The sequence below is a fragment of the Canis lupus genome, chromosome 21 (genome assembly GCF_003254725.2).
Source record: "Canis lupus dingo isolate Sandy chromosome 21, ASM325472v2, whole genome shotgun sequence".
Classification (NCBI taxonomy): domain Eukaryota; kingdom Metazoa; phylum Chordata; class Mammalia; order Carnivora; family Canidae; genus Canis; species Canis lupus.
Window position 1 is genome coordinate 16,070,972 of NC_064263.1, and position 24,587 is coordinate 16,095,558.

The 24,587-nt window shown below is 38.7% G+C and overlaps 2 protein-coding genes across 10 annotated transcripts in view; one reads left to right on the top strand and one right to left on the bottom strand.

Annotated features, from left to right (window-relative positions):
* Positions 1 to 24,587, top strand: part of CCDC90B (coiled-coil domain containing 90B) — a 52,531-nt gene that overhangs the window by 21,783 nt on the left and 6,161 nt on the right. For 2 of the 5 annotated variants that reach the window (XM_025419487.3, XM_025419489.3), the window contains exons 4-8: positions 8,981 to 9,082; positions 9,716 to 9,757; positions 9,846 to 9,917; positions 10,221 to 10,274; positions 12,079 to 12,193. In XM_025419487.3, the coding sequence (XP_025275272.1) occupies positions 8,981 to 9,082; positions 9,716 to 9,757; positions 9,846 to 9,917; positions 10,221 to 10,274; positions 12,079 to 12,193 (385 nt within the window). Of the gene's footprint in view, positions 1 to 3,771; positions 3,942 to 8,980; positions 9,083 to 9,715; positions 9,758 to 9,845; positions 9,918 to 10,220; positions 10,275 to 12,078; positions 12,194 to 24,587 lie in introns of all 5 variants that reach the window. The other 3 variants (XM_049098830.1, XM_035704219.2, XM_025419488.3) reach the window with 3 other exon arrangements.
* The window catches only part of ANKRD42 (ankyrin repeat domain 42), an 88,861-nt gene continuing 79,121 nt past the window's right edge, over positions 14,848 to 24,587 (bottom strand). For all 5 annotated transcript variants that reach the window (XM_035704217.2, XM_025419480.3, XM_025419482.3 and 2 more), the window contains one exon: positions 14,848 to 15,731. In XM_035704217.2, coding sequence (XP_035560110.1) covers positions 15,677 to 15,731 — 55 coding nt within the window. In that variant the 3' untranslated portion in view covers positions 14,848 to 15,676. The remainder of the gene's footprint in view (positions 15,732 to 24,587) is intronic.

The window sequence follows — 24,587 nt, forward strand, 5'->3', positions numbered from 1 at the left end:
CTCTGGAGCCCCAATTAAACGTAGATTTTTCCTTCTGAGGCTGTCATTTATTTCCCTTAACCTTTCCTCATTGTCTCTTTTTTCCTCAGCTTCCTTCCTTGCCACCAACTTGTGTCTGTGTCACCCATTTTTATACCTCATTAACCCTCGTCGTTAGGACCTCCAGTTTGGATTGCATCTCATTTAATTGATTTTTAATTTCGGCCTGATTAGATCTAAATTCTACAGTCATGAAGTCTCTTGACTCCTTTATGCTTTTTTCTGGAGCCACCAGTAGCTTTATAACTGTGCTTCTGAATTGGCTTTCTGACAGTGAATTGTAATCCAAATTCTGTAACTCTGGAAGAGAGTACTGTTTCTGATTCATTCTTTTGTGGTAAGTTTTCCTTCTCGTCATTTTGCTCAGTGCAGAGTGGCTAAAAACAAGTTGTAACGGAAAAAGGAGAAAAAGAGGAAAAAGGGGGGGAACAAATAAAAAACAAGGAGGGGTATCCTCTGATTCTATATACTGTAAGTCCCTAGACTTCCCCTGGAACTTTCCAACGCTGCTTGGTCAAGAACTTGCTCTTCCCTCGTCCTTCCAGCTGGTCTTCTGGGGGAGGGGCCTGCTGGGCTGATTCTTAGGTGTGTGCACTTGGGGAGTTGCCCCGCCCCCTGCCAGGTGCACGGCTCAGTGGGAGCTGTTTATCCTGTGAGGCCCCTGCTCCCTGGTGGCCTTGCTCAGTCCCAGACACAAGGTGATATCAGGAGGAACAACAACAGTGGTAGCGGCCAGGTCTCCAGCCCTGGAGTCAGCTCCAGCAGTAACTACGGCAGCTCCCAGTTTGCAGGGGCCTGGATGCTCCTGGGGCAGGAGGCGCGGACCTGCACAGCTCAGGGCTGCCTAGCGACAGGAGTGTCCTTGCTGCCCTGTGTCCTCCCGGCCTCCGCCTGAACCAGTGGGAGCACCAGATCTTGGGCTGTGTCCCCCGGTGCCTGTCCCAAGTGGAGCACCAGATCTTGGGCTGTGTCCCCCGGCGCCTTGGGCTCCGGGGGCCTTCACTGCTGGAATTGCGCTCTTGGGGCACGCAGTCGCCTCCGTGCAGAGCCGCCACCTGAGCCGCCCCTGAGCTGCTGCCGGGACTGCGCAGCCCCCTCTGGGTGGAGCTGCCGCCTATGCCGCCCCCCATCTGCTCCTGGGGCCCCGCCAGGCATGTGCTCCACCCCTTTAGGGAGCTCGGCCCACAGTGTGTGGCACGCTCTCCCCCGGGGCGCACTTCCTCTGTTAGTGACCCTGGGAGCCTGAGGGCATCATTGCCCCTCCTGGGATCCTGCCCGAGTTCCCTGTCAGCGCCTTTCCATTCGGGAAGATTGGTAAAGTCCCTGCTTCTCCAGGACTGGGCTTTCCTGTCCTGGAGGCTCTCACCGCCTGGCCTTAGCCTGGCTCCTTGCGGGGGCCCCTCCCCCTTGGATTATTTATTTTTTTCTGTCTTCCTACCTTGATAGAAGCGCTAACTCTTCTCACTGTAGCTTTCCAGCTTTTTCTCTTTAAATCTCAGGCGGAGTTCGTAGGTTTTCAGGATGATTTGAAAGTTATCTAGGTAAGTTGGTGGGGACAGGTGACTTGGGGAGCCTACTCTTCTGCCATCTTGCCCCGCCTCTTATTTGGAAATTATCTATGTATTTAAACCTTTTATTTACTTGTTCTTAACAATTATATTTAAATTACTTACAGAAACTTTGTTAAATGTTAGAAAAAGTCAGCCATTATCCAAGGTATTGTTTTTTGGTGTGACATTTTCTTAGAGGTGGCAAACACAGCCTTTAAACACTCGACTGTCCACCAATTTTTGTGGCTTATTGGCCTCCAAGATACCTATTAGCTGTAGCCTTTATCTATGTAAAACAAGACAAATGTGCACCTGAACATATTGCAAGTACTGTGAGCTGACCACAAGGCCCTGTGTGCATCATCAGCAATTCCTTAGAACCTTGCTGGAGTTTTCTGCATGGAGAATTGTGGTCTGAAAGCCTTGGCTCCTAGAAGACCCTTCTGCCGGCTTAACTGGGCTCCAGGCATAACCATCTGCCATTTCAAGCTCACCTGCCATGTAAAGGAAAGCCAATTAGGTCAGGAGCTCAACTGAAAAACAACAAAAACCAAAGAGAGAGTAGAGCTCAGAAATGAGGAAATTACCCACAGCCCTCAGAAACAGCAAGAAAGACTGAACTCAGAGGGTTTGTGGGTACCACGTCTGTGTTTCTTCTTCTCTTTAAATGCTGCCAAAAGTTTGCTTCAGTTTCCCACACTGCCGCCAAATGGCTAAATAACAAAAATTCAACCCAGTAATTTTTTTTTTTTTTTTTTTTAAGTAGTCTCTGTGCCTGGTGTGAGGCTTGAACTCATGACCCCGAGATCTGGAGTCGCATGTTCTACTACCTGAGCCAGCCGGGCATCCCTTAACGAAGTAAATTTTAAAGATCTACTTGGTCTTATTAAATGATTCATAAATTGGATATCTCATTTGGCAAATACAGTGTGGCTCTGAGGAGTTGTACAAAATAGGTTTTTATAAGAGGGTGGGGCAAGAAAGTTATTAGCAAAAAAAAAAAAAAAGATTGTCCCTTAGGGTAAAAGCAAAGGATCTTATGCAGATAATCTCATTTTTTCTTTGATAGAGTGGGCCCATGTGGCAGACTCTTTGGCACTGATCCAAAAATTCCCTACTGACCAGTTAAGACTGTATTTCTGGAGCAGGTTGAAACTGCTGTGAGATTAGATATTAAGCCCCAGAAAAATTTAACTGACACCATTTGGGGCCTTTGATTTTAACAGTCTTACTGATTTATAGTTTTTATTGTTTATTGTTTCTTCAGATAAATACCCAGTAGTGGAATTACTGGATCATATGGTATTTCTATTTTTCATTTTTTTGAGGAACCTCTATACTATATTGCACAGTGGCTGCACCACTTTAAATTGGCACCAGCAGTGCATGAGGGTTCCCTTTTCTCCATATCCTTGCCAACACTTGTTCTTTCTTGTCTTTTAGATACTAGCCATTCTGATTGGTGTCAGGTGATCTCATTGTGGTTTTGATTTGCATTTCCCTGGTGATTAGTGATGTTGAACATCTTTTCATGGGTTTCTTGGCGATCTGTATATCTTTGGAAAAATACCTATTCTGATCTTCTGCCCATTTTTGATTGGATTTTTTTGGTGTTGAATTTTGTTCTTTGTGTATTTAGGATATTAAATCCTTATTATATATATCATTTGTGGCATGTGTTTTCTCATACTGTGTTGCCTTTTTGTTTTGTTGATGGTTTCCTTTGTGTGCAGAAGATTATTTTGCAGTAGTTCCAATATTGTTTGTTTCCTTTGCCTTAGGAGACATATCCATAAGTATGTTGCTAAGGCTGATGACAAAGAAATAACTGCCCATGTTTTCATCTAGTTTTATGGTTTTATTTAGGTCTTTAATCCATTTTAAATTTATTTTTGTGTATGATAAGAAAGTGGTCCAGTTTCATTCTTTTGCACTCAGTTGTCTAGTTTTCCTAGCACCATTTATTGAAAAGATTATCTTTTCTTCCATTTTATATTCTTGCCCTTATTTGCTGTAGAATGGGTTTTTTTTTTTTTTTTTTTTGGTGGAGTTTTAGAGCTTAGGGTTTTCTATGTATAGTTTTAGGATTTTGTATGTATAGTTTCAAGTAATCTGCAGATAGTGACATTTATACTTCTTCCTCACCAATTTCTGACTTGTATTTCTTTTTGTTGTCTGATAGGCTAGGACTTCCAGTACTGTGGACTAGGACTTCCAGTACTGTATTGAATGAAACTGGTGAGAGCGGACCTTTTCATCTTGTTCCTGATCTTAGAGGAAAAGCTTTCTATTATTCACCATTAAGTCTGACATTAGCTGTGGGGTTGTCGTACGTGGCTTTTTTATGTTGAGGTATGTTCCCCCTGCACCCACTTTGTTGAGAGTTTTTATCATGAACAGATGCTGTTTTTTTGTCAAATGCTTTTCTTTACATCTGTTAAGATGATCATATGGTTTTTATCTTTCCTCTTGTTAATGTGATATACCACATTGATTGGTTTGTGAATACTGAACCATCCCTGCATCCCAGGAGTAAATCAGACATGATCATGGTAAATGATACTCTTAATGGATTGTTGAATTCAGCTTGTCAGTATTTTTTAAGAATTCTGCATCTGCGCTTATCAGAAATACAAGAAATTGTTGAGAAAAACAACAAGAAAACAACAAGAAAATTGTTGTTTTCTTTTCTTTGTAATGTCTTTGGTTTTGATAACAGGGTAATGCTGGCCACATAGAATGGATTTGGAAGTTTTCTGTCCTCTTACTTTTTGGAATATTTTGAGGAGAACAAGTATTGACTCTTAGAATTCACCTGTGAATCTAACTGGCCCTGGACTTTGCTGGGAGTTTTTTGATTATCAGTTCGATTTCATTCCTAGTAATTAAGTCTGTTCAGATTTTCTATTTCTTACTCAGTTTTGAAAGTTTGTATATTTCTAGGAATATATATCTTTATTCTAGGTTGTCCCCTTTGCTGGCATATAATTTTATAGTATTCTGTTCTAATCTTTTGTATTTCTGTGATGTCGATTGTTATTTCCCCACTTTTGTTTTTGATTTTGTGTCCTTCCTCTTTTTTTTCTTAATGAGTCTGGCTAAAAATATATCACTTTTGTTATCTTTTCAAAGAACCAGGGCTTGGTTTTATTATTCTTTTTCTTTTGGTTTTTTAGTGTCATTTATTTGTACTTTCATCTTTATTAGTTTCTTCCTTCTACCCCTTTGGGTTTATTCTGCCCTTTTTTTCGTTCCTTGAGATATAGAGTTAGGTTATTTGAAATTTTTCTTGTTTCTTGAGGTAGGCTTGTTTCACTATGCAACTCCTCCTTATAACTGCCTTCACTGTGTCCCAAAGATTTTGAACCATTGTGTTTCATTTTCATTTGTCTCCATGAATTTTTTTATTTCCTCTTTGATTTCATTGACCCATTGGTTGTTTCATAGCATGTTGTTAACCTCCATGTGTTTGTTTCTTCCACTTTTATTCTTGCATTTTATTTCTAGTTTTATACTGTTGTGGTTGGAAAAGATTACTTGGTATGATTTCAGTCTTACTAAATTTAGTAAGAGTTGTTTTGTGGCCTAACATGTGATCTGTTCTAGAGAATGTTATGTGCTCCCTTGAAAACAATGTATAATCTATTTTTTGGAGGTGGAATGTTCTATACATATCTTTTAAGTCTATTTGGTTTAATATGTTGTTTGAAAGACCACTGTTCTCTTATTTTTATACTGTATAATCTACCCATTGCTGTAAGAGGGGTATTAAAGTCTCCCAGGATTGTATTACTGTCAGTCTCTTCCTTTATCTATTAACATTTGCTTTATTATTAGTGTTGCAGTGTCAGGTGCACAGATATTTATAATTGTTATATCCTCATGTTGGATTGATCCCTTTATTATCATTTAATGCCCCTTTTTGTCTCTTGTTACAGTCTTTGTTTTAAAGTCAGTTTTTATTGACTTAATTATTGCTACCCAGGCTTGCTTTTTCTTACCCCCACCATGTCAGTTTGCATAGTGTATCCTTTTCCATCCCTTCACTTTCAGTCTGTATGTTTCTTTAGTACTGAGATAAGACTCTGGTAAACTGCACATAGATGAGTCCTTTTTTTTTTTTTTTTTTTAAAGACTTTATTCATGAGAGCTACACAGAGGCAGAAACATAGGCAGAGGGAGAAGGAGGCTTCCTGTATGGAGCCTGATGCTGGAACTCAATCCCAGGCCCCAGGATTGCCACCTGAGCCGAAGGCAGATGTTCAACCACTGAGCCACCCAGGTGCCCTGTGATGGGTCTTTTTTTTTTTTTTTTTTTTTTTTAATTTTTTTTTTTATTTATTTATGATAGTCACAGAGAGAGAGAGAGAGAGGCAGAGACACAGGCAGAGGGAGAAGCAGGCTCCATGCACCGGGAGCCTGATGTGGGATTCGATCCCGGGTCTCCAGGATCGCGTCCTGGGCCAAAGGCAGGCGCCAAACCGCTGCGCCACCCAGGGATCCCGGGTCTTTTTTTTTAAATCTAGTCTGTCATCCTATATCTTTTGATTAGAACACTTAGACCATTTCATTTAAAGTAATTATTGACATATATGTTCTTTTTGCCATTTTGTCACTCTTATAGTTCTTCTCCATGCCTCTCTTGGTCTCTTGCTCTCATTCCTTGTGATGCATCACTTTAGTATTCTGCTTAGCTTTGTTTTTTGTGTGTATCTATTACAGATTTTAGGTTTGTGGTTGCCATATGGTTCCCATATGACATCCTAAGAACTTAGCAGTCATATATTGTCACTTAAGTTCAAACACATGCTTAAAGAAATTCATTTTTATTTCCCCCCTGCACATTTTCTGTGTATGTTGTTATATTTTATATCTTTTTTTTAAAAGATTTTATTTATTCGAGAGAGAGAGAGAGGCAGAGGGAAAAGCAGGCTCCATGTAGGGAGCCTGACATGGGACTTGATCCCGGGTCTCCAGGACCTCGCCCCAGGCTGAAGGCGGCGCTAAACCGCTGAGCCACCGGGGCTGCCTATTTTATATCTTTTTAATCTGTGAGTCCCTTTAGCTGATTTTTAGATATAATTGACTACTACTTCTGTCTTTTAAGTCTTCAAACTTACTTTATAAGTGTTTGCTGAACTACCTTAATGTTTGCTTTTATTCATGAAAGTTTTTCATTTTATAATTTTCTTCTAATTTGGACCTCTTCTTTTCTCCTCAAAAAAAAAAATCATTTCATTATTTCTTGTAAATAAGAGAAATCACCTCTAACAGTGATGAACTTTTTAAACTTTTGTTTGTCTGGAAAACTCATCAATTCTGAATGATAACCCTGCTGGGTAGGATATTTAGGTTCTAAGTTTTTACAACATCAAGCACTTTGAAAATGTCATACTGTTCCCTTCCGGCCTATATAGTTTCTGCAGGTAACTCATCTGGCCCCCTCCCCTTCTTCTTGTGGGATGCTTATAATGCAAATGTTTCTTCACTTGATATTGTCCAAGAGATCCCTTAACCTCTCCCCTCTTTTTTTTTCTTTTTACTGTTCGCTTTGGGTGCTTTCCATTACCCTCTTTTCCATATTGCTGATCTCTTGTTTTCCATCCTCTAATGTCTTGATTCCCTTCAGTTTATTTTTCATTTCATTTATTGTGTTCTTCAAATCTGATTGGTTCTTTTTAATTTTGTATTTTTGTTCAAGTTCTCATCGAGTTTATTCACTCTACTGTCTAGTCTCATGGGCTTTATGTCCATAATTTTGAACTATTTGTCAGGCATATTTCTTATTTCCATTCTAATTAGGTTTCTGAGGTTTTGGCTTTGTTTGAAGCAGATTCCTTTGTTCCTTCTTCTTGCTTTACCTTGTTTCTGTTAATTATGTGCAACAACTACTTTTAAAAAGTAGAATGATATTGTATCTAATCGTCCTTTGTGGAGAATGTGTGTCTGTTGACTTGAGCTGGCTTTCTGACTATGCGGATGTCGTGGGCTTGGGTCCTGGGGCACTTCATGGTAGGGCCACTTTGGTGTGATATACAGAACCAAAGCGGGTACAGGCTGGGATAATCTGATAGCTCTCCATGTAGACTGCACCCAGGCCAGACAGCTGGTGCTATAGTGGGTTTTGTCTGGGGGCAATCCCAGGGTACTTGCCTGGTAAGACAGCTAAAGTTGAAGAGGTTTCATTCTGGGCAGTCTTGGAGCCCTCCATGGAGCTAGTGCCCTGGCAGAACAGCTTCATCTTAAATGAGTATGGGCCAGGGTGGGTTAGGGACTTTCCACACAGAGGGTACCATGGGAGAACAGCTGATGGTGAAATGAGTGCAAGCCAGGGCTTCCCCAGACCCTTTGTGTAGGTGAGCTGATTTGGTAGGTCCTGGCCTGCTCTGAGCTGGGGGTGTCCTGGCAAGTTATCTGGAGGTGAAGTGGTGGGGGCCTGGATTACTCTAGGGTGCTTTGCACCTATGTTAGTGAGTTAGCTGTTATGAAAACTGACCATGGATATTCTGGTGTTACACTGGAGCCACTTTCATGGACACTGTGTTGGTTTGGGCTAGGGACCTAGTGCTCATTGAGACGGTAGGCCAGCTATGGTTCCCAGACCCTGCTCCCATCTGTGCTCTCAAGGTGGAGGGGGAAGATAAACAGTGATGCAGACCAGTGCCTGAGAACCAGAGAATTGCAGCAGCTCCCACAGTGTTTGGCAGGGTTCTGGGGCTGGATCTTTTATATTCTAGTTACCCTTTGAAACCTCATCATTTTTTCTGTATCCCAGGGCAGACAAATCTGTTCATGGTCATTCAGCACAGTCTCTTTCCACTGTAGTTCTGTCGGGATTGGGGGTTCCCTTTGTGACTGTCTCTCTCTCTTGCCTTTCTGTATGTGGTACATGTTTTGCTGTGCAGAAGCTGTTCAGTTAGCCCGGTGTTGTTTAGGAGGAAATGCTTTATAAATAGGTGTAGAGGGATCCCTGGGTGGCGCAGCGGTTTAGCGCCTGCCTTTGGCCCAGGGCGCGATCCTGGAGACCTGGGATCGAATCCCATGTCGGGCTCCCTGCGTGGAGCCTGCTTCTCCCTCTGCCTGTGTCTCTGCCTCTCTCTCTCTCTCTCTCTGTGACTATCATGAATAAATAAATAAAATCTTTAAAAAAAAAAAAAATAGGTGTAGATTTGGTGTGTCCATGAAAGAGGTGAGTTCAGGGTCCTCGTATGTGGCAACCTTGGATTGGAACCTCTTTATTTTGATATACAGGTTTCATATGGTTTGGTTTTGTTTAGTTAGCTAAGCAAGATTATATTTTGTAGCATAACAACAGATTCTTTTACATTACATGAAAACAATTCTGTGTGAGGTAATGCCATTCCAGATCACTAGGTTATTTTGTTTTCCAGGAAATAACAGTACAACAACTAATGTCTCATTTGGACTCCATCAGGAAAGACATGGTAATCCTAGAGAAAAGTGAATTTGCAAATCTAAGAGCAGAGAATCAGGTGATACAAGTTTTAATTTATTACTAATAAAATAAATGATTTTATGTGGTCAGTTATCAAGTTTTTAGGTCAAAGTATACACATGCTTAACCATACTAATGTTTCTATGTATAAATCATAGTTTCTTGACCAGAGTTAAGAGTTGTGCCTTACACATGTAAAAATCATGTGGAAGGGAAAATCTTTGAGCTGTCTAAATGTTATATAAAATTTCTTGTACATTTTATATGTTCTCAGAATTTAAAGCAATGTGACATTTTCCATTTTAAATGATTCTGTACTAATTTTTTGTCAGTTAAAAGAAAACTTTCTGTATTTCGTTGGAATTTTGTTCGCTAGCTTAAATATTTTTAAATTTAGAATATCAGTCATGGTTTAAAAGTAAAATAAATAGATAAAATAAAACTAGAACAAATACTTTTTTTACTGTCCATAATTTCTGAATATGATGAAGTATTTTCTGAATATGATGAAATATTATTTCCTTTTTTGTCTAGTTTTAGTTAATGTTTGATTAGAAATCTGTAGAGGTTGTCTGGCTTTTACTACTGCAAGGTTTCAGATTTATTGAATAAATCACGCTGTAGGTATTTAGTATAAATGGCAATTGAATGTGATTTTTCTTATACCTAGAAAATGAAAACTGAATTGGAACAAGTTAAGCAGCAACTGATAGTAAGTTTAAGTATTTTTCTCACTTTCAAATAGTTTATTAATTTCTAAACATGAGATTGCTTTTTTAATATTTTTATTTTCTTTAAAGAATGAAACCAGTCAAATTAGAGCAGACAATAAACTGGACATCAACCTAGAAAGGAGCAGAGTAACTGATATGGTAATGTGCTTTCTTGGTAACTTCTTTTTCATTCCTTCTAGTCTTTTTTATTTTCTTTTTTTTTAAGATTTATTTATTTTGGGGGAGAAAAAGTGTGAGCAGGGGGAGGATCAGAGGGAGAGGGAGAATCCTAAGCCAACTCCATGAAGTACGGAACCCGGAGCCCAACATGGGGCTTGATCCCACAGGTCCAAGATCATGACCTTGAGATAAAACCAAGAGTCAGAGACTTAACTGACCTAGCCACCCAGGTGCCCCGCCTTTTTAAAATTTTTTTTTAACCTGCTTCATTATATCCTTTAGTTTACAGATCAAGAAAAGAAACTTATGGAAGCAACCACAGAATTTACCAGAAAGGTAAACTAGTATGTAAAAATTTCTTTTATACCACTCTCATGCCCTGTGTAACTGCTCTTATGTGTGGTACCTGAATTGTCATCTCTGTCATAAACAAGCTTTCCAGTTATATTTTATAACTTAATTATTTTTATATACAAAATAACTATTTTTTGAAAGAAAAGGATTCACCATTAGTGTTTAAATGAGGGCAGAGGTTCAGTTACATACGTTAAAGTTTTTTAAACTAACAGTAAATAATTATTAAGTGCTTATTATATATACTGTTTTATTTGCTTTACTTCTATTAATTCTACTTATTAGCCTCTAAAGTAGGCCCTCTTTATTCCCATTTACCAATTTGGAAATAAAGCCCAGGGAGGTTGGAGTCACAGAACTACTAAGTGGTGAAGCTGGAATGTGAACCTGGATTCTAAACTTCGTACTCCACAACTGTTTTATCTCCTCCTAATCCTGAATTGTAATAATTGTTTAATCTCTGTGGCTTGAGTAAAACCCAGCTTTTGACTCCGCCTACTTTCCTTAAAAGTGATTTGGTGTATGTTCTAACAGAAGAGACATCACCTTTTTTTTTTTTTTTTTTTTTAAGATTTATTTATTTTAGAGTGAGAGAACACAAGCCAGGGAGGGATAGAAGGAAAGGGAGGGAGGCTCTTTTTTTTTTTTTTTTTTTTTTTTAAGATTTTATTTATTTATTCATGAGAGACACAGAGAAAGAGAGGCAGAGACACAGGCAGAGGGAGAAGCAGGCTCCATGTAGGGAGCCTGACACGGGACCGATCCCGGGTCTCCAGGATCATGCCCTGGGCCAAAGGCAGGCGCTCAACCACTGAGCCACCCAGGCATCCCAGGAAGGGAGTCTTAAGCAGACTGTATGCTGAGCTGAGAGCCAGAGGCAGGGCTCAATTTCACGACCCTTAGATCAGGACCTGAGCCAAAACCAAGGGTCAGTAGCTTAATTGACTGTACCACCCAGGTGCCGTGAGACATCACTCTTTGTTAATTATAATTAAATAGAAGGGAATATCTCATTTGTCTTTCCAAGTATTCTGTTCTCTTCTCCTCTTGGCCAGATAAAAATCAAATTCTCTCAGAGCTAATTTCTGAGCTCCATGTACCATCTTAGCTCTCTTCCTACCCCTTATTCCCTATACACATAGCATTTGGTGTTACCCAACAAAAGCATTTCTGCCATTCCCTTTCATATTGGTGGCAGTTGACATTATAAATGTTTTTTTTTTTAATTGTGCAGAAGTTTTAACTGTGATGTCCTAAGGATTTTATACACAAAAATGTTCATAGGGGATCCCTGGGTGACTCAGCAGTTTGGCGCCTGCCTTTGGCCCAGGGAGTGATCCTGGAGTCCTGGGATCGAGTCCTGCGTCAGGCTCCTTGCATGGAGCCTGCTTCTCCCTCTGCCTGTGTCTCTGCCTTTCTCTCTCTCTGTCATGAATAAATAAAATCTTAAAAAAAAAAAAAAGTGTTCATAGTTCTAGTTCCTTTCCTAGTTAGTCTATTATATTTTAGGTCTCAAATTTCTTACTATGAGGCTTTTAGTAGACTGTACCCAAAATATGATAATCCAAAGAAACGAATACTAAGAAAGGATCTCCACATATCAAAAGTAGAAGGAATATTTTGTCAGTGTGTAATGTTCATATGCTTTTTCTATCACTGTGCATTACTCTTTCCCCAGTTAAGACTTCGGCATTACAAAGTTAGCCCATAAATAAAGGTTTCTAATGTAAATGTTTGTGTCCATAATACACAGGAACCAAATTGGTCTCATTCTTATTTACTGCAGGATACCCAAACCAGAAGTATTATTTCTGAGACCAGTAATAAAATTGACACTGAAATTGCTTCTTTGAAAACACTGATGGAGTCTAACAAGCTTGAGACAATTCGTTACCTTGCAGGTAAGGTAATTCGGTATCTTGTTAAAATTCGGTTAAGTTAATCTGAAGATCTAATTGGCTTTTTAAAATGATTTGGGCAGCCTTTTATCTAGCAAGTAGAGGGAATGGAAGCTTGATGCAGGAAGGTTTTTATAGGAAGGAGGGTGGGCAAGAAAGTTACTAGCAGAAGAAAAGGATTGTTCTAAACAAGGTCACTTTCCTATAAGGAATAAAAACAGGGAGTCTTGTACAGATTACCCTCTGGGGGAAGGGAGAGGGCCATGTGGCAGATCCATTATCCCTATTGGGACAGTGCCCGACTAATCAGTTAAGACTACATTTCTGGGAAAGTTTAAGCCTGAGTGACACTATTTTGGGCCTTTGGTTTAACATTCCCTCTCCCACACCTCCCCGATCAATCTCAGCTTACCTGAAAAATGTGATCAAAATTTAAGGCTTTAGTGCTACTCTCAGTTAACTATTTTGTTCTTTTCTCTGGTATTATCGGGGAGAAAGAATGTCCTCTGCCTTTCTGGCTGGACTAGGAAATTGACATGAGACAGATTAACAAGAGAAAACAAATATGAAATTTCAAAGATATTCAGGCAACATGAGGCTTATATGACATCCTTAGCTAAGGAAAGGAGGGTAGGGGGTCTGTGGATACAAAAGGAAGGACAGCCATTTGGAAAATAAAAGTTGCGGTTATGCAAATAAGTCTTAGGTAAAGAGGAATCTCAATTAATAGCTCTGTCATGATATAGGCTTTCCTTTCTGTAAATGTAAACTTAGGCAGTTAATGGGGGATGTAATGAGCTTTTCCTCAATCTGCTGGGTTTTAATTGCTTTTAACTCAAAGAAATGTTCATGGGCTAAGTGGCCCATCTTAGGGCAGCCTGCCCTTGGCACTTCCCTGAAGTTTCACACATTTAAAGTTGAGTGTTGATAGATTTTTCCATCTTGTTGAACCAGTCTGTTAGTACTGGCAATAGATCAGCTCAGTTAAACTCTTTAGGAGGTCATGATGCATGCGGGTATATTCTCAAAGTTAGGCCTATGATTTAATTAAATGAGTAATCAGATGTTTCGTTCTGATAGAAACAAAACAATGGTTAATGACTGGATCGATATTTTTTGAGTTCTGAGGGTAGCCAGTTGTCACTTGTCGGTGTCAAGCTGAAATCATCTTCAGCTAGAGTGGGAGCAAGCAGTGACAGTCTCACAGATTTTACTGGTTTATAATTCAAATGTGTCTGATCTTTTGAGAGGCCCCTAAAACAGACATGAAGGTTGTCTAGATGTGAGGTAGTGTGATTCTTCTGAAGGTTACATCAAGTTTTTATTTGGTTGGCAAGCCTTCAAGGAAAGGGGCAGTTTTAGGTCTCAAATGATTCCAAGGGAGAAAGGTAGGAGAAAAAATAAAAAATGCTAGATTAGAGAGTTGTAGCCAGGCACTGGAGGAAACTAGAGATAATTCAGATCTAGTCCAGTTTTTGATGAACAGTATTAAAATCTAATACACAAGTTGTTAGGTTTTTTCCAAAATGAATGGCAGAGAAATAAAAAAAAAAAAAAAACGGCAGAGCCAGGCAGTAGGTTCGAGAGTGCTTTAATGGGGAGCGCTCCCGGGCAAGGTTCCGTGACTCGGAGAGGTGGCCCGAGTTACAGAAGTCGCATCAGGGTTGGGGAGTGTAGGGGTGTTTAAGCCTTCCTTATTGGTTCCGGGTCGGATCCGGGTGGGTCCCTTGCCAAATTAGGCAAGGGAACACCGTGTCCCTAGGTGATTGGCTGGGGGTGGGGATAGTACAGATGATGGGGGTGGTCCCTGGATGGAAAGTCCTGGATGGAAAGTTTCGGTTTCTGGTCTAGGCTTCGATTTACTGGAGATGATGTGGTGGTCATGGCTGCTTTGGTGGGAAGATCAGCCATTTTGACCCAATTTGAGATGTCCGCCATTTTGGGTGCCCCTCTCAGCCAGCCCAACACAAGTGTGTTTTTCTTTCTATGATCTCCGTTTCTACCAAAGATAGCCAAATTGACACTACTTGGTTTGCAAAATAAGTTTAGTTTTAAAAGAACTTGGTTTGATTAAGTTACATAAGTGCAGCAGGAATAGCAGTTGACCATATAGGCTCTTTAAACCTGCTGTGCTGGAGCTATTCATAAGGAATTTCCAGGTTAACAAAGCTAGAGGCCAAGCCAACTACTTGCCATCAGACTTCACCTGAAGTACCTATAGATTTGGGTGAATTCTTCTCAAGAAATGATCTTCATTACTTACCTGGTAAAGCTGCTGGGAACTCTGTAGGCAATGTTAGGCTAATATTTCCAAGGGTGCTTTATAGGCTTCAATGAAGTCCTTACCACTGTCTGGTCCCATCTGAGTCTATGTAAATCTGTCTAAAAAACCTTAATACTACTACCAATTTTCCCATTGTGTCCTGTTACAAGGAGAATATACTGTTATTTAAATTATGCAAACATACTTCCTTGAAAATAGAACACTTACTGGGTTTCTGAATGCTGGAGGGATAGGATAAAGAGAAAAAGAAAAATGTTTGATTGCTGTGAATCAGCTTAAGAATCTGGAAAAAAAAAAACATTTTTTTTTTAATTTTTATTTACTTTATTTTTTTTTAATTTATTTATGATAGAGAGAGAGAGAGGCAGAGACATAGGCAGAGGGAGAAGCAGGCTCCATGCACCGGGAGCCCGATGTGGGATTCGATCCCGGGTCTCCAGGATCGTGCCCTGGGCCAAAGGCAGGCACTAAACCGCTGCACCACCCAGGGATCCCGAAAAAAAAAAAAAACATTTTAAAACAGTGTTTCAAAATTATAAAAATAATTCTTCATTCAGTACGATTTTTTAATTCTTGTTCTGCTTGAATCTGCTTTTTTAACTAGTTCAGAAATTCTTACCTGGTTCAGTTTTATGATCTTGAGTCTTACTGAAGACATTTGCATTAGCATCAGAGTGAAATAGTAACATGATAAGACTTAGACCAAATTCTCACAAAATCTTTTAAATTTTAGATTATGGTCCAAAAACTTCAGAATTTGATTTTTTGAAGTATATCAAAATATATTTTAAAAGTTTGAACATTTGATTAAATAGGATCACAAATTAGTATGAAATAGCATTTAATTATTTAACCAAAATGACAATAAAATATTTCAAAGGCAAATAAAAATGGTTCCATCATTGTGAGCAAAATGTAGCTTTTTATATTATGACTCAGCCAAACAAAGAATCTGTCATCTGTGCTTTAAATGTAAAGAAAGGCTTTGTTTATAATTTCTTATTAGAGCAGACCAATAGTTTAAGAAAATTCTGTCCTTTTGACAAAGAGAAAACAAACTTATTTACTTACTTACATTCATCCACATCTTCGCCAGTACTGACCACACATAAAATTCTTGTCGAAAATTATTGTTCCATAAACCTACAACTTCTTTACATTCAGATTTTGTCCTAAATTTTCCCTCTTTTAAATAATCACCCTCACTTTAGGACAAAATTATTTTCTTTTCCCTCAGCACACCTGTATTTTGTCAATCTGAAAAAAAAAAACAAAGTAGGTTAGTAAATGCTTTTTTTTTTTTTTTTTTTTGGGTCTTACTGAGGGCTATAGCCTGGGAGAGTCCTTCCACATTGTAGAAACAAAAGGGAGGGTGTCTATGTGCTTGTAAGCAGTTCTGTATAACCTGTTACGGTCCTTAAAATTAAGGTTTATTGATTTCCATAAAGACATAAAGACCCTTAGGTCATCTTAATATGTTTCTATCATATCTGATTTGGAAATATTGCTTAACTAGTCTTCTGCTTCTACCTGTTTGATTTCTCCCTGAGGTCACTTGAGACCTCAGGTCAGAGATGGCCAACATTGGCTGCAGTTTTAGTGTACGATCTCTTAACCCAAAATACCTGTCTTACTCTTCCCTACATACAGAGTTGTTTCCCTTATTTCCATTTGTCTTAATTACATTTATTAGATTCCTTAAGTCTTAGAAACTTTAATTTCTAGTGAAAACTAAGTAGTAAGCAATTGTGAAGTGTTTTGTGAATATATTTCATAATTTCTAGAAACATGCTTCATAGTAAAGCACAAAACGGTTTCTCTGTAATAACAGTAGAGAATTTCCAAATTAGGCACTAGACATAAAATAAATTCATTAAGTAATCTAGATACACTTAATTCATTATTTAATTTAGCAAAACAGTGAAGTTTCTGAAGTCTCAGGTTACCAAGGATTTTGGAAGCAATTAAAACTTTACATACTATGGGGATCCCTGGGTGGCTCAGCAGTTTAGCACCTGCCTTCGGCGCAGGGCGTGATCCTGGAGTCCCGGGATTGGGTCCCACATCAGGCTCTCTGCGTGGAGCCTGCTTCTCCCTCTGCCTGTGTCTCTTCCCCTCTCTCTCTCTCTCTCATGAATAAATAAAATCTTTAAAGAAAAAAAAAAACTTTATATACAAACCTTTTTTTATGTTATTTACTTTTTTTTTTTTTTTTTATTCATGAGAGACAGAGAGAGAGAGACAGAGAGACAGAGAGAAGCAGGCTCCATGCAGGGAGCCCAACGTGGGACTCGATCCAGGGTCTCCAGGATCACACCCTGGGCTGAAGGCGGCGCTAAACCGCTGAGCCACCCGGGCTGCCCTGTTATTTACTTTTTAACAATCATGTTTAGACTACCCACAAAACTTCATGAGGCAGTAAAGTCAACCACTGTGCTAAATTTATTTTCTGATAAGTTTTGCAAAGGAGATAACATGAGCTTATTTAACTCTTGCATAACAGACATGTCTTTAACCAACATCTTTAAATTAGCTTTAATACTAAATAATCAAATGAACTTGAAAAATATTTGGGTTAGTTTCTAGCTTTCTGAGTTTTAGAATACCCAGTCCTTACAAGCACTTGCCTTCAAACCAAGTAAAATAGAGCTTTTAAAATTTTAGTATTACCATCTAGTATATAGACAAATATACAGACAAGATGCAAATAAAACTTATAACTTTTGTTTTTACTCATACTTGTTCAGATACTTCTCCCTAATATTTATATGTCAAAGAATAGCTCTTATGTCCTAGAGATGATGGGGGTAGAAAATTTACATCCCAAAGATATGGAGAGATTATCCAAGTTTTCTCTAAGGTGGAGATAGACCTATCTGCTTGTTATAGAAGGTGCCAGAATCTGGGCACATAGCCATTTTAGAAATATGCATTTTTAATTTTCAGTCACAGGCAATTGTGGGCTGTATTTACATTTTGAAGACATGATAATTTCAAGGGACAGTGAAAGAATGCAAAACAAATTTTCTTAAGTGCAGGACAATTTTGTCCCAATATTCTGATCTTTTATAATATCTACAGACATTGTGAGAGGCATAGGTGGGCTTTGATTTTTTTCTAGAGTTGGATTTCTAGTTTTAGAGAGATTTGTAAGATAAAGACAGTTGTTACTAATTCCCACAGAATTGGATTATGGCCTGAATATCAAGGGCTTGGCCTTTTTTTGCTAACTAAATTTGCTTTATATCCGATTTATTTATTTATTTATTTTTAAAGATTTTATTTATTCATGAGAGACAATAAGAGAGAGGCAGAGACACAGGCACGGGGAGGAGAAGCAGGTTTCATGAGGAGAGCCCGATGTGGGACTCAATCCTGGGACTCCAGGATCATGCCCTGGGCTGAAGGCAGGTGCTAAACCGCTGAGCCACCCAGGGATCCCCTATATCAGATTTTTAATTAAAACTGGGATCAAAAGTTTTATGCCTTTGTAAAATCTTTCTAAAGCACTATAACCGGGCAGCCCGGGTGGCTCAGCGGTTTAGTGCCACCTTCAGCCCAGGGCATGATCCTGGAGACCCGGGATCGGGATTGAGTCCCACGTCAGGCTCCCTACATGGAGCCTGCTTCTCCCTCTGCCTGTGTCTCTGCCTCTCTCGCTCCTCTCTCTGTGTATTCTCATGCATAAATAAAATCTTGAAAGGAAGAAAGGAAGAAAGAACTTTAACAAAAGCCTTTTTTGGGGGGTGTACAGTTCAACCTTGGTTTTTCTGTTAGTCCCTGACTATTGGCCTTTTGCAAACCATTTGTAGGAAGGTCCAGGAGAAGGTTTGGTCATTGTTCTTCTCTGAAGCAGGGGCTGTGAATAGTCACTAATCTTTTTAATTCTTCTCTAAATTTGGTAGTCTTCTAAAAGTAGGGGTAAAAGGGCTTTATAAAATATTTTCTGCTGTCCAGGGAACATGATTCCTGTTGCGGCAGATGGTTTAAGATCTGCTTGTAAAGGACATTACATAGGAATGCCTGAAGCTAACAGACCCTGATTACAGAGCCCTGGAAGATAGAAGCAAAGAGAGCCTGACTGCCAGTCTTGGGTCCTTTTGTTAACATTCATTGTCTGGTTTCAGCATTTATTAGCAACTTTTAACCTAGACATTAGGCCAGAGTTCTCTGTGAATCCTGTAGGGAAATGGAAGTTAAAACAAGCAGTTAAGAAGGGGCATTTAATGTTGGACGTGGATATTGATTTTTTGTCTGAAGTCTGATTTCTCTTCATCTTATCAGGAGAGTCCCTAAGGTGATAGCTATTATAGTAATACAATTGAGAGCTCTCTATAAAATAGATATTTTTAAAATATAATCAATTTAAAGGATCCATTGTCTAGGCATTGACAAATAAGATCTATCAGTAGTAACTCAAATCAAAGCCTTTTAAATGGTTTAACCAAAGCTACAAGAGGCATCCAGAGAAGAGTGTAGATAATGTAGCCCTCGTGATCCAAAAGTTTACTCCCAAAATTAATCTAAGGAAGCAAAGTCTTCCTTGCACAGGTTGTAAGGATAATGCAATGAAAACAGTGTCTCTAATCTCCCACAAAAATGTGAGACAAATGTGAGACTCCTCCTGTCACAAACCCACTAATCTGTGACACGAGCCAAGTGCCACTTAGGAATGGGACTTTCCAGCACTAACAAGCAATAAAGGTCCCTATGGCCTGGGACCTCTCATAAAAAAGTCTGCTGAGAGCTTGGCTGGACAGAGAGACTCAGAACCCATCTATTCTACTGGTCATCAAAGTGTACCCTGGTAAGTGCACCCTCTGGGTAGTAGAATAAAAAGAATATTCTCAGTGGTCATAAAGCCAAGTTCTTAGGACATAAAATAAGACAAAAGGAAAACAATCATCCAGTTTTTTTCTTGTAGCTAAGCCTTGGGTCTCTTGGAGCTACCGTAATACCTGGGAGGTTATGGTGTGGATTGTGAGGATTGTGTGTTTTACAGTGTACTTACTGCCCAGAAATTTTCTTGAAGTTGACAAGTGACCTGTGTGAATCTAGCCTATTCGTGACCAACTTATCTTAACATGGCAGTCTTTGAGCTAGGTGTGGCAAGTGCTTAACAGCTTTCAAGTGCCAAACTCATGCCCACCAATTTTGTGGGTTTGGCTTCCAAGATGTGTTCCTTAGCAACAGTTTTTACTTCATGTATGACAAATGACATAAGAGACATAGGAAAACAAAGGATGAAATAGATTGGTAACCAAGGAGTACTCTACCAAATTTACCAAGAATCACTAAGCACTAGTCAAAATCATGTTAAGTCAGAGACTCTAGAAGGAATCACCTTTTTAAGCCAAGCAACCTGTTCTTTGATCTTCTGTAACTGAGTTTCAATTTACCCAGAAGTGTTACTCTAGGCACAGCAAATGTTCACCACATCACAACACAGCTTTGCTCAGCTAAAAGATAATCAAAAGCTATTCTATTATCAAGGACAAGTTTGGTTACAGAATCTAAAGATCTTTGTTGGGCTGCTATTTCTTTAGCAGTAGATTTTGTAAGAATTAAGGAGAAGTCATTGATCATAGCCTCATTTACATTTATCCGTAAACCAGGAAATAGAGATCTGCCCAAAGGAGTGAATCCTGAATCAGAAAAGCATCCTGGCATAAATCCTTTAAATTTAGCGGAGTCGAAACAATGAAATACCTTATTTTGCTTATGAAAAGTTAAAGGCACAGTTAGATTTTCTCCTGCCCTGAAGTAAAAGGTTGTCTCAATTCCAGAGGTTACCCCACATTAGCAGTGGCCTGAGAGATACAGGTGAGTGTGTGTTTCTTCCCAGGCCAATACAGAGTAAAGGAAAAGAGGAAAAAGCTTTATGTTTACTTGGAATGTGAAGTCTTGATATGTCATCCTGGGCAGAAGCCTTCTACCTGGATGTCAGCTACTTCTCTTTACCGTCAATTTGATTTTGGGGTCTCCAGCATCTTCTAGTTTTGCAGCAGTGTCCGTGGCCAGGAGTACTTGGTAATAAGGAAGGTCTCTTCCACCAGGGCGCAAGGCTGTCTTCCCCTGGTGATGTCTGTAGAATACCTAGTCACCAGACTACAGATTGTGACTGACAGTTTCCTTTGAATTAGGATCTAGGAGGTCTTCTTGAACCTGTTGACAACAGGCTTGACCTTAAGACATTAGAAACTTCCTATAGCTTGTCATACCAGCATGAGACAACAGTGAATCAATGGAAGGTTGTATACTAATAGAATTCTAAGAATTTGCAAGATTTTCATAAGCTCTTAAGATATGCACAATGAAGTGGGTTTAACCTAGAGCATTGATCACTACAGAAGAGACCATGGAAGGTATACTCCAATGAGAAATATTTTCTACATTTTTTTTTTCACTGTGAGGCATAAGCCTCGCAGCTGGAAAAGGCTCCAGAAAATGCAGAGAACACTGATAACCCGTACAAAAATGATAGCTGAAGTCTGGCAGCAGGTATTGAGAGGGTCCAGAAGGAGGTCTGAAGCCTCTGAGAACAATTTTTCCAGGATTATGGACCAAACAGGTCAGGCCTTGCTGGTAGTCTGTTTTTGTAGTTTTACACAAGTCTTCACACTGAAGTCTATTCATAATTTGAATCACCTTAAATGTACTATGGTGGGTGAAGGTATTAAAAAAAAAAAAAAAGAAAAACAGAAAATGGGGTTTGTCAGAGAGCCAGTAAGAACCAAGCTGCTGTCTTAGGTTTTCCAATAGTGTGACTCTTATTTACAGCCACTGCTTACAGATCGCATCTTAATTTTTCTGATTCGGGAGCACACTGTTGCCATGTTAAAAGGACCTTCAGATGACAAAAGTCTGGCAGTGAGGGGCAGAAGCAGAATAGACTTCCTCCACATTTGCTTCATCTCACAAATGTAAAGGCAGCTTAGTATTATTTGACAAAGCTTTCCATGTAATTTGCATGTCAAATAAGCCTGATTGGTTTAACAAATCGTTTGGAATATATCAAAAAGCCTTCATTTAGAATTTGATTTGGAGAAATGTCAAAATACCAGAAAAAGGTTTTTAAAGCACTTGCTGGACAGGATCACAAATTATGAAATTCAAATATGAAAGGTAAAGAAATTTAGTGTCTTATCAAAAGCAAATTAACAGTCTAAGAAAACTTTGTCCTTTTTAGAGGGAATACCAATTTCTAATTTTGTACTAGGTGACTTTTGATACTAAAACTTTAATTAAATTTAAGGTTCCTTATCCGCAAACTTTTTACAGTTTGTTTTGCCTACATTCTGATTTTGTCTGTTTTTTCCTCTTTAGAAAACCAGCCTCACTTTAGGACAAAATTACTCTTTCCCCTCAACAAAAGATAATCCCCATTCTTCATGTTTTTGTTTTTACGAAAACACATCCTACTTACCTGGCATAGGGAAATGTTTCCCTTATTATTTTTAGTAACATTAATTACATATATTAATTAGAATTCTTAACCCTTAGAAACCTTAATTTCCAGTGAAAACTAAGTAAGCAATTGTAAATATACCAGTTTTAAATTTGAAAATTCATGAATACATTTCAAAATTTTTTGAATTATATACCTTTTAAAATTTTCTAATTTAGCTTTAATAATATCCAAATGTTTTTTTTAGTTTCCCTGTAGTAGTAAACCAAAAGTAGTCCTATGTAAACCATAGTAAACCTATGTTTTAGTAATTAATGTTTTAGTATTTTGTCTTATTTAAAAATAATCTAGATATTTAATGGATTTAACTTATTAGCTAAATTTTAAGGTTTCAAATTACCAAAAAGATTTGGAGAAACTTAAAAAAAAGAAAGATTTGGAGAAACTTTTTAAAATTTTACTCTACTTGTTCTTTAAAATTATATTTAAGTTATTTATGAAAACTTCATTAAAACTTTAGGCAAAGTCAGCCATTATCCTAAACTATTATTTTTATTCATAGATCATAGAAGAAATGTAAACTTATTTGGCTAGTAAACTCAGGAAGAATAAAAGTTTTATATATAATGCTGATAACTCTAAAGACATAAACATGTCTTGTAAACCATCAGTCTTAAACTAGATTTCATATCAAATATTTTTCCAAATCACATGAACTTGAAAAATATTTGGGTTAGTTTTTTTTTTTTTCTTTAAGTTTTATTTATTTGAGACAGAGCAAGAGAAAGAGCAGGAGCAGGGGGCAGAGGGAGAGGGAGAAGGAGACTCCCTGCTGAGCCAGGAGCCCAATGTGGGGCTCAGTCCCAAGACCCTGAGGTCATGACCTGAGCCAAAGGCAGACACTTTACTGAGCCACCTAGGTGCCCCAGTTTTTATCTTTCTGAGAATTTCAGAATCCACATTTTTTATAAGTGCTTGCCCTGAAACCAACTAAATAGAGATCTTTTATAAGTTACTTTTAGTAATACTATCCAGATGTAAGAAATAACATCATTACAATACACATGTAGACATAATTAAATACAGATGCAGAAATTAAAAGGGATGGTTGGGGGGAGGAGATGGTAAAAAAGATTGATGATCTTTGAATCGATATTGGAACCACAGTTCTGGTCCTATAAAGACTAGATGGGCAAAACAGGACAGCTATTTTTAATTCCTCGAAGAATTGGGCTGCCACCACAATGATAGCAAAGAACTGACAAACTCCTCCATCCATCTGTGAGAATGTTTTCTTTCTCTCTGGACATATAGCCAAGGGGAGAAGGCCTAAAAATATTCCTATCAAGCTATCAATATCAGCTTTCAGTTTAGTTAAGTTGTTGATTATTGAGTCATTAAATCCTGTTAGCTTTCAGCTCGGACAAACAGTAAATATTTCTGGCAGTATTAAAGCACTTCATGGGCCCAAGAGGAGGGAAGCATCCTCAAGGAGGGTGTAAAACGATATCTTCACAAGGTGGAGAGTCACTCCCACATATGGTAAAAGGAAGAACCAACAACCTGCAAGTCCCAGGGCAGGAAGCCAAGCCATATTTAGAATGTAAAAATACAAAGCAAGAAGGAAACAGCTTTTCCCAGAAGAGAAAGGATCAGTAATCAATGAGTCTAGATTGAGAAAGGAAGTGGCAATGTGAAATTGTATTTCCCTCTCTCAAAACGATGACAGAAGTCTGGCAGTGAGGGGCCATTTTTGCAGAAGCAGAATAGCCTTCCTCCACATTTGCTTCATCTCACAAATGTAAAGGCAGCTTAGTATTATTTGACAAAGCTTTCCATGTAATTTGCATGTCAGATAAGCCTGATTGGTTTAACAAATCCTTTGGAATATATCAAAATTGGTTTAACAAATCCTTTGGAATATATCAAAAAAAGGAGGTAATTTACAAAAACTCTTAAGATCTTCCCTCAGTTTAAGAAGTTCTCTCCTGTGGCCCTTATATCAAGGAGGGGGAAAGATACCTGAAGGGGATCCTCTGTAACCTCGGGTGGTCTTACTTTTAAAGGTAACTCCCCTAACACTGTCTTTAGAGTGGAAAGGCAATTTAGACAGAGGATCACTGGGATAAATACTCAAAGGATAGAGAGGAACAGCAGGAGTTAAGGCATATTTTTTAATTAGTCTTGTTTTAGATTCTTTTCTCTTTTTCATTAGCTTTTTGTAGTAAATCTTAATGAAACTTAACGAATTTGGGAACCTTTTGGAGGCTTCTGCTTGCCAATTAAAACATGTATCCGGTTCTGTCTAATTCGGGAACCCTTGCTTTCAGGTACACTTCTTAAATGAATGTTGTCTAATTGGAATGTTCCCCATAATCGCCATTGTAATCCCACATTGATTTCAGCAAAATTTTTCTATCTTGTGAGTTATTGGCAACTTCTAGGACTATAGTTTTTAGACATAAAATAAGCAAGTGTGCCAGAAGGTGGCATGCTCAACTCTGTGAACATAAAGAATCTCACTGCATTAGCTAGGCCTTTGGATTTCTCAGAGCCAAACTAATACCTAAGAGGGACTTGCCTCTGCGTTGGGGGTTGTACGTGTTTTACAGTGTGCCTCGTTAAATAGAAGTTTTCTTGAAGTTGGCAATGACCTATCAACCTACCCCATTCCATCTCATCCAAACACAGCAATCTTTGGGTTA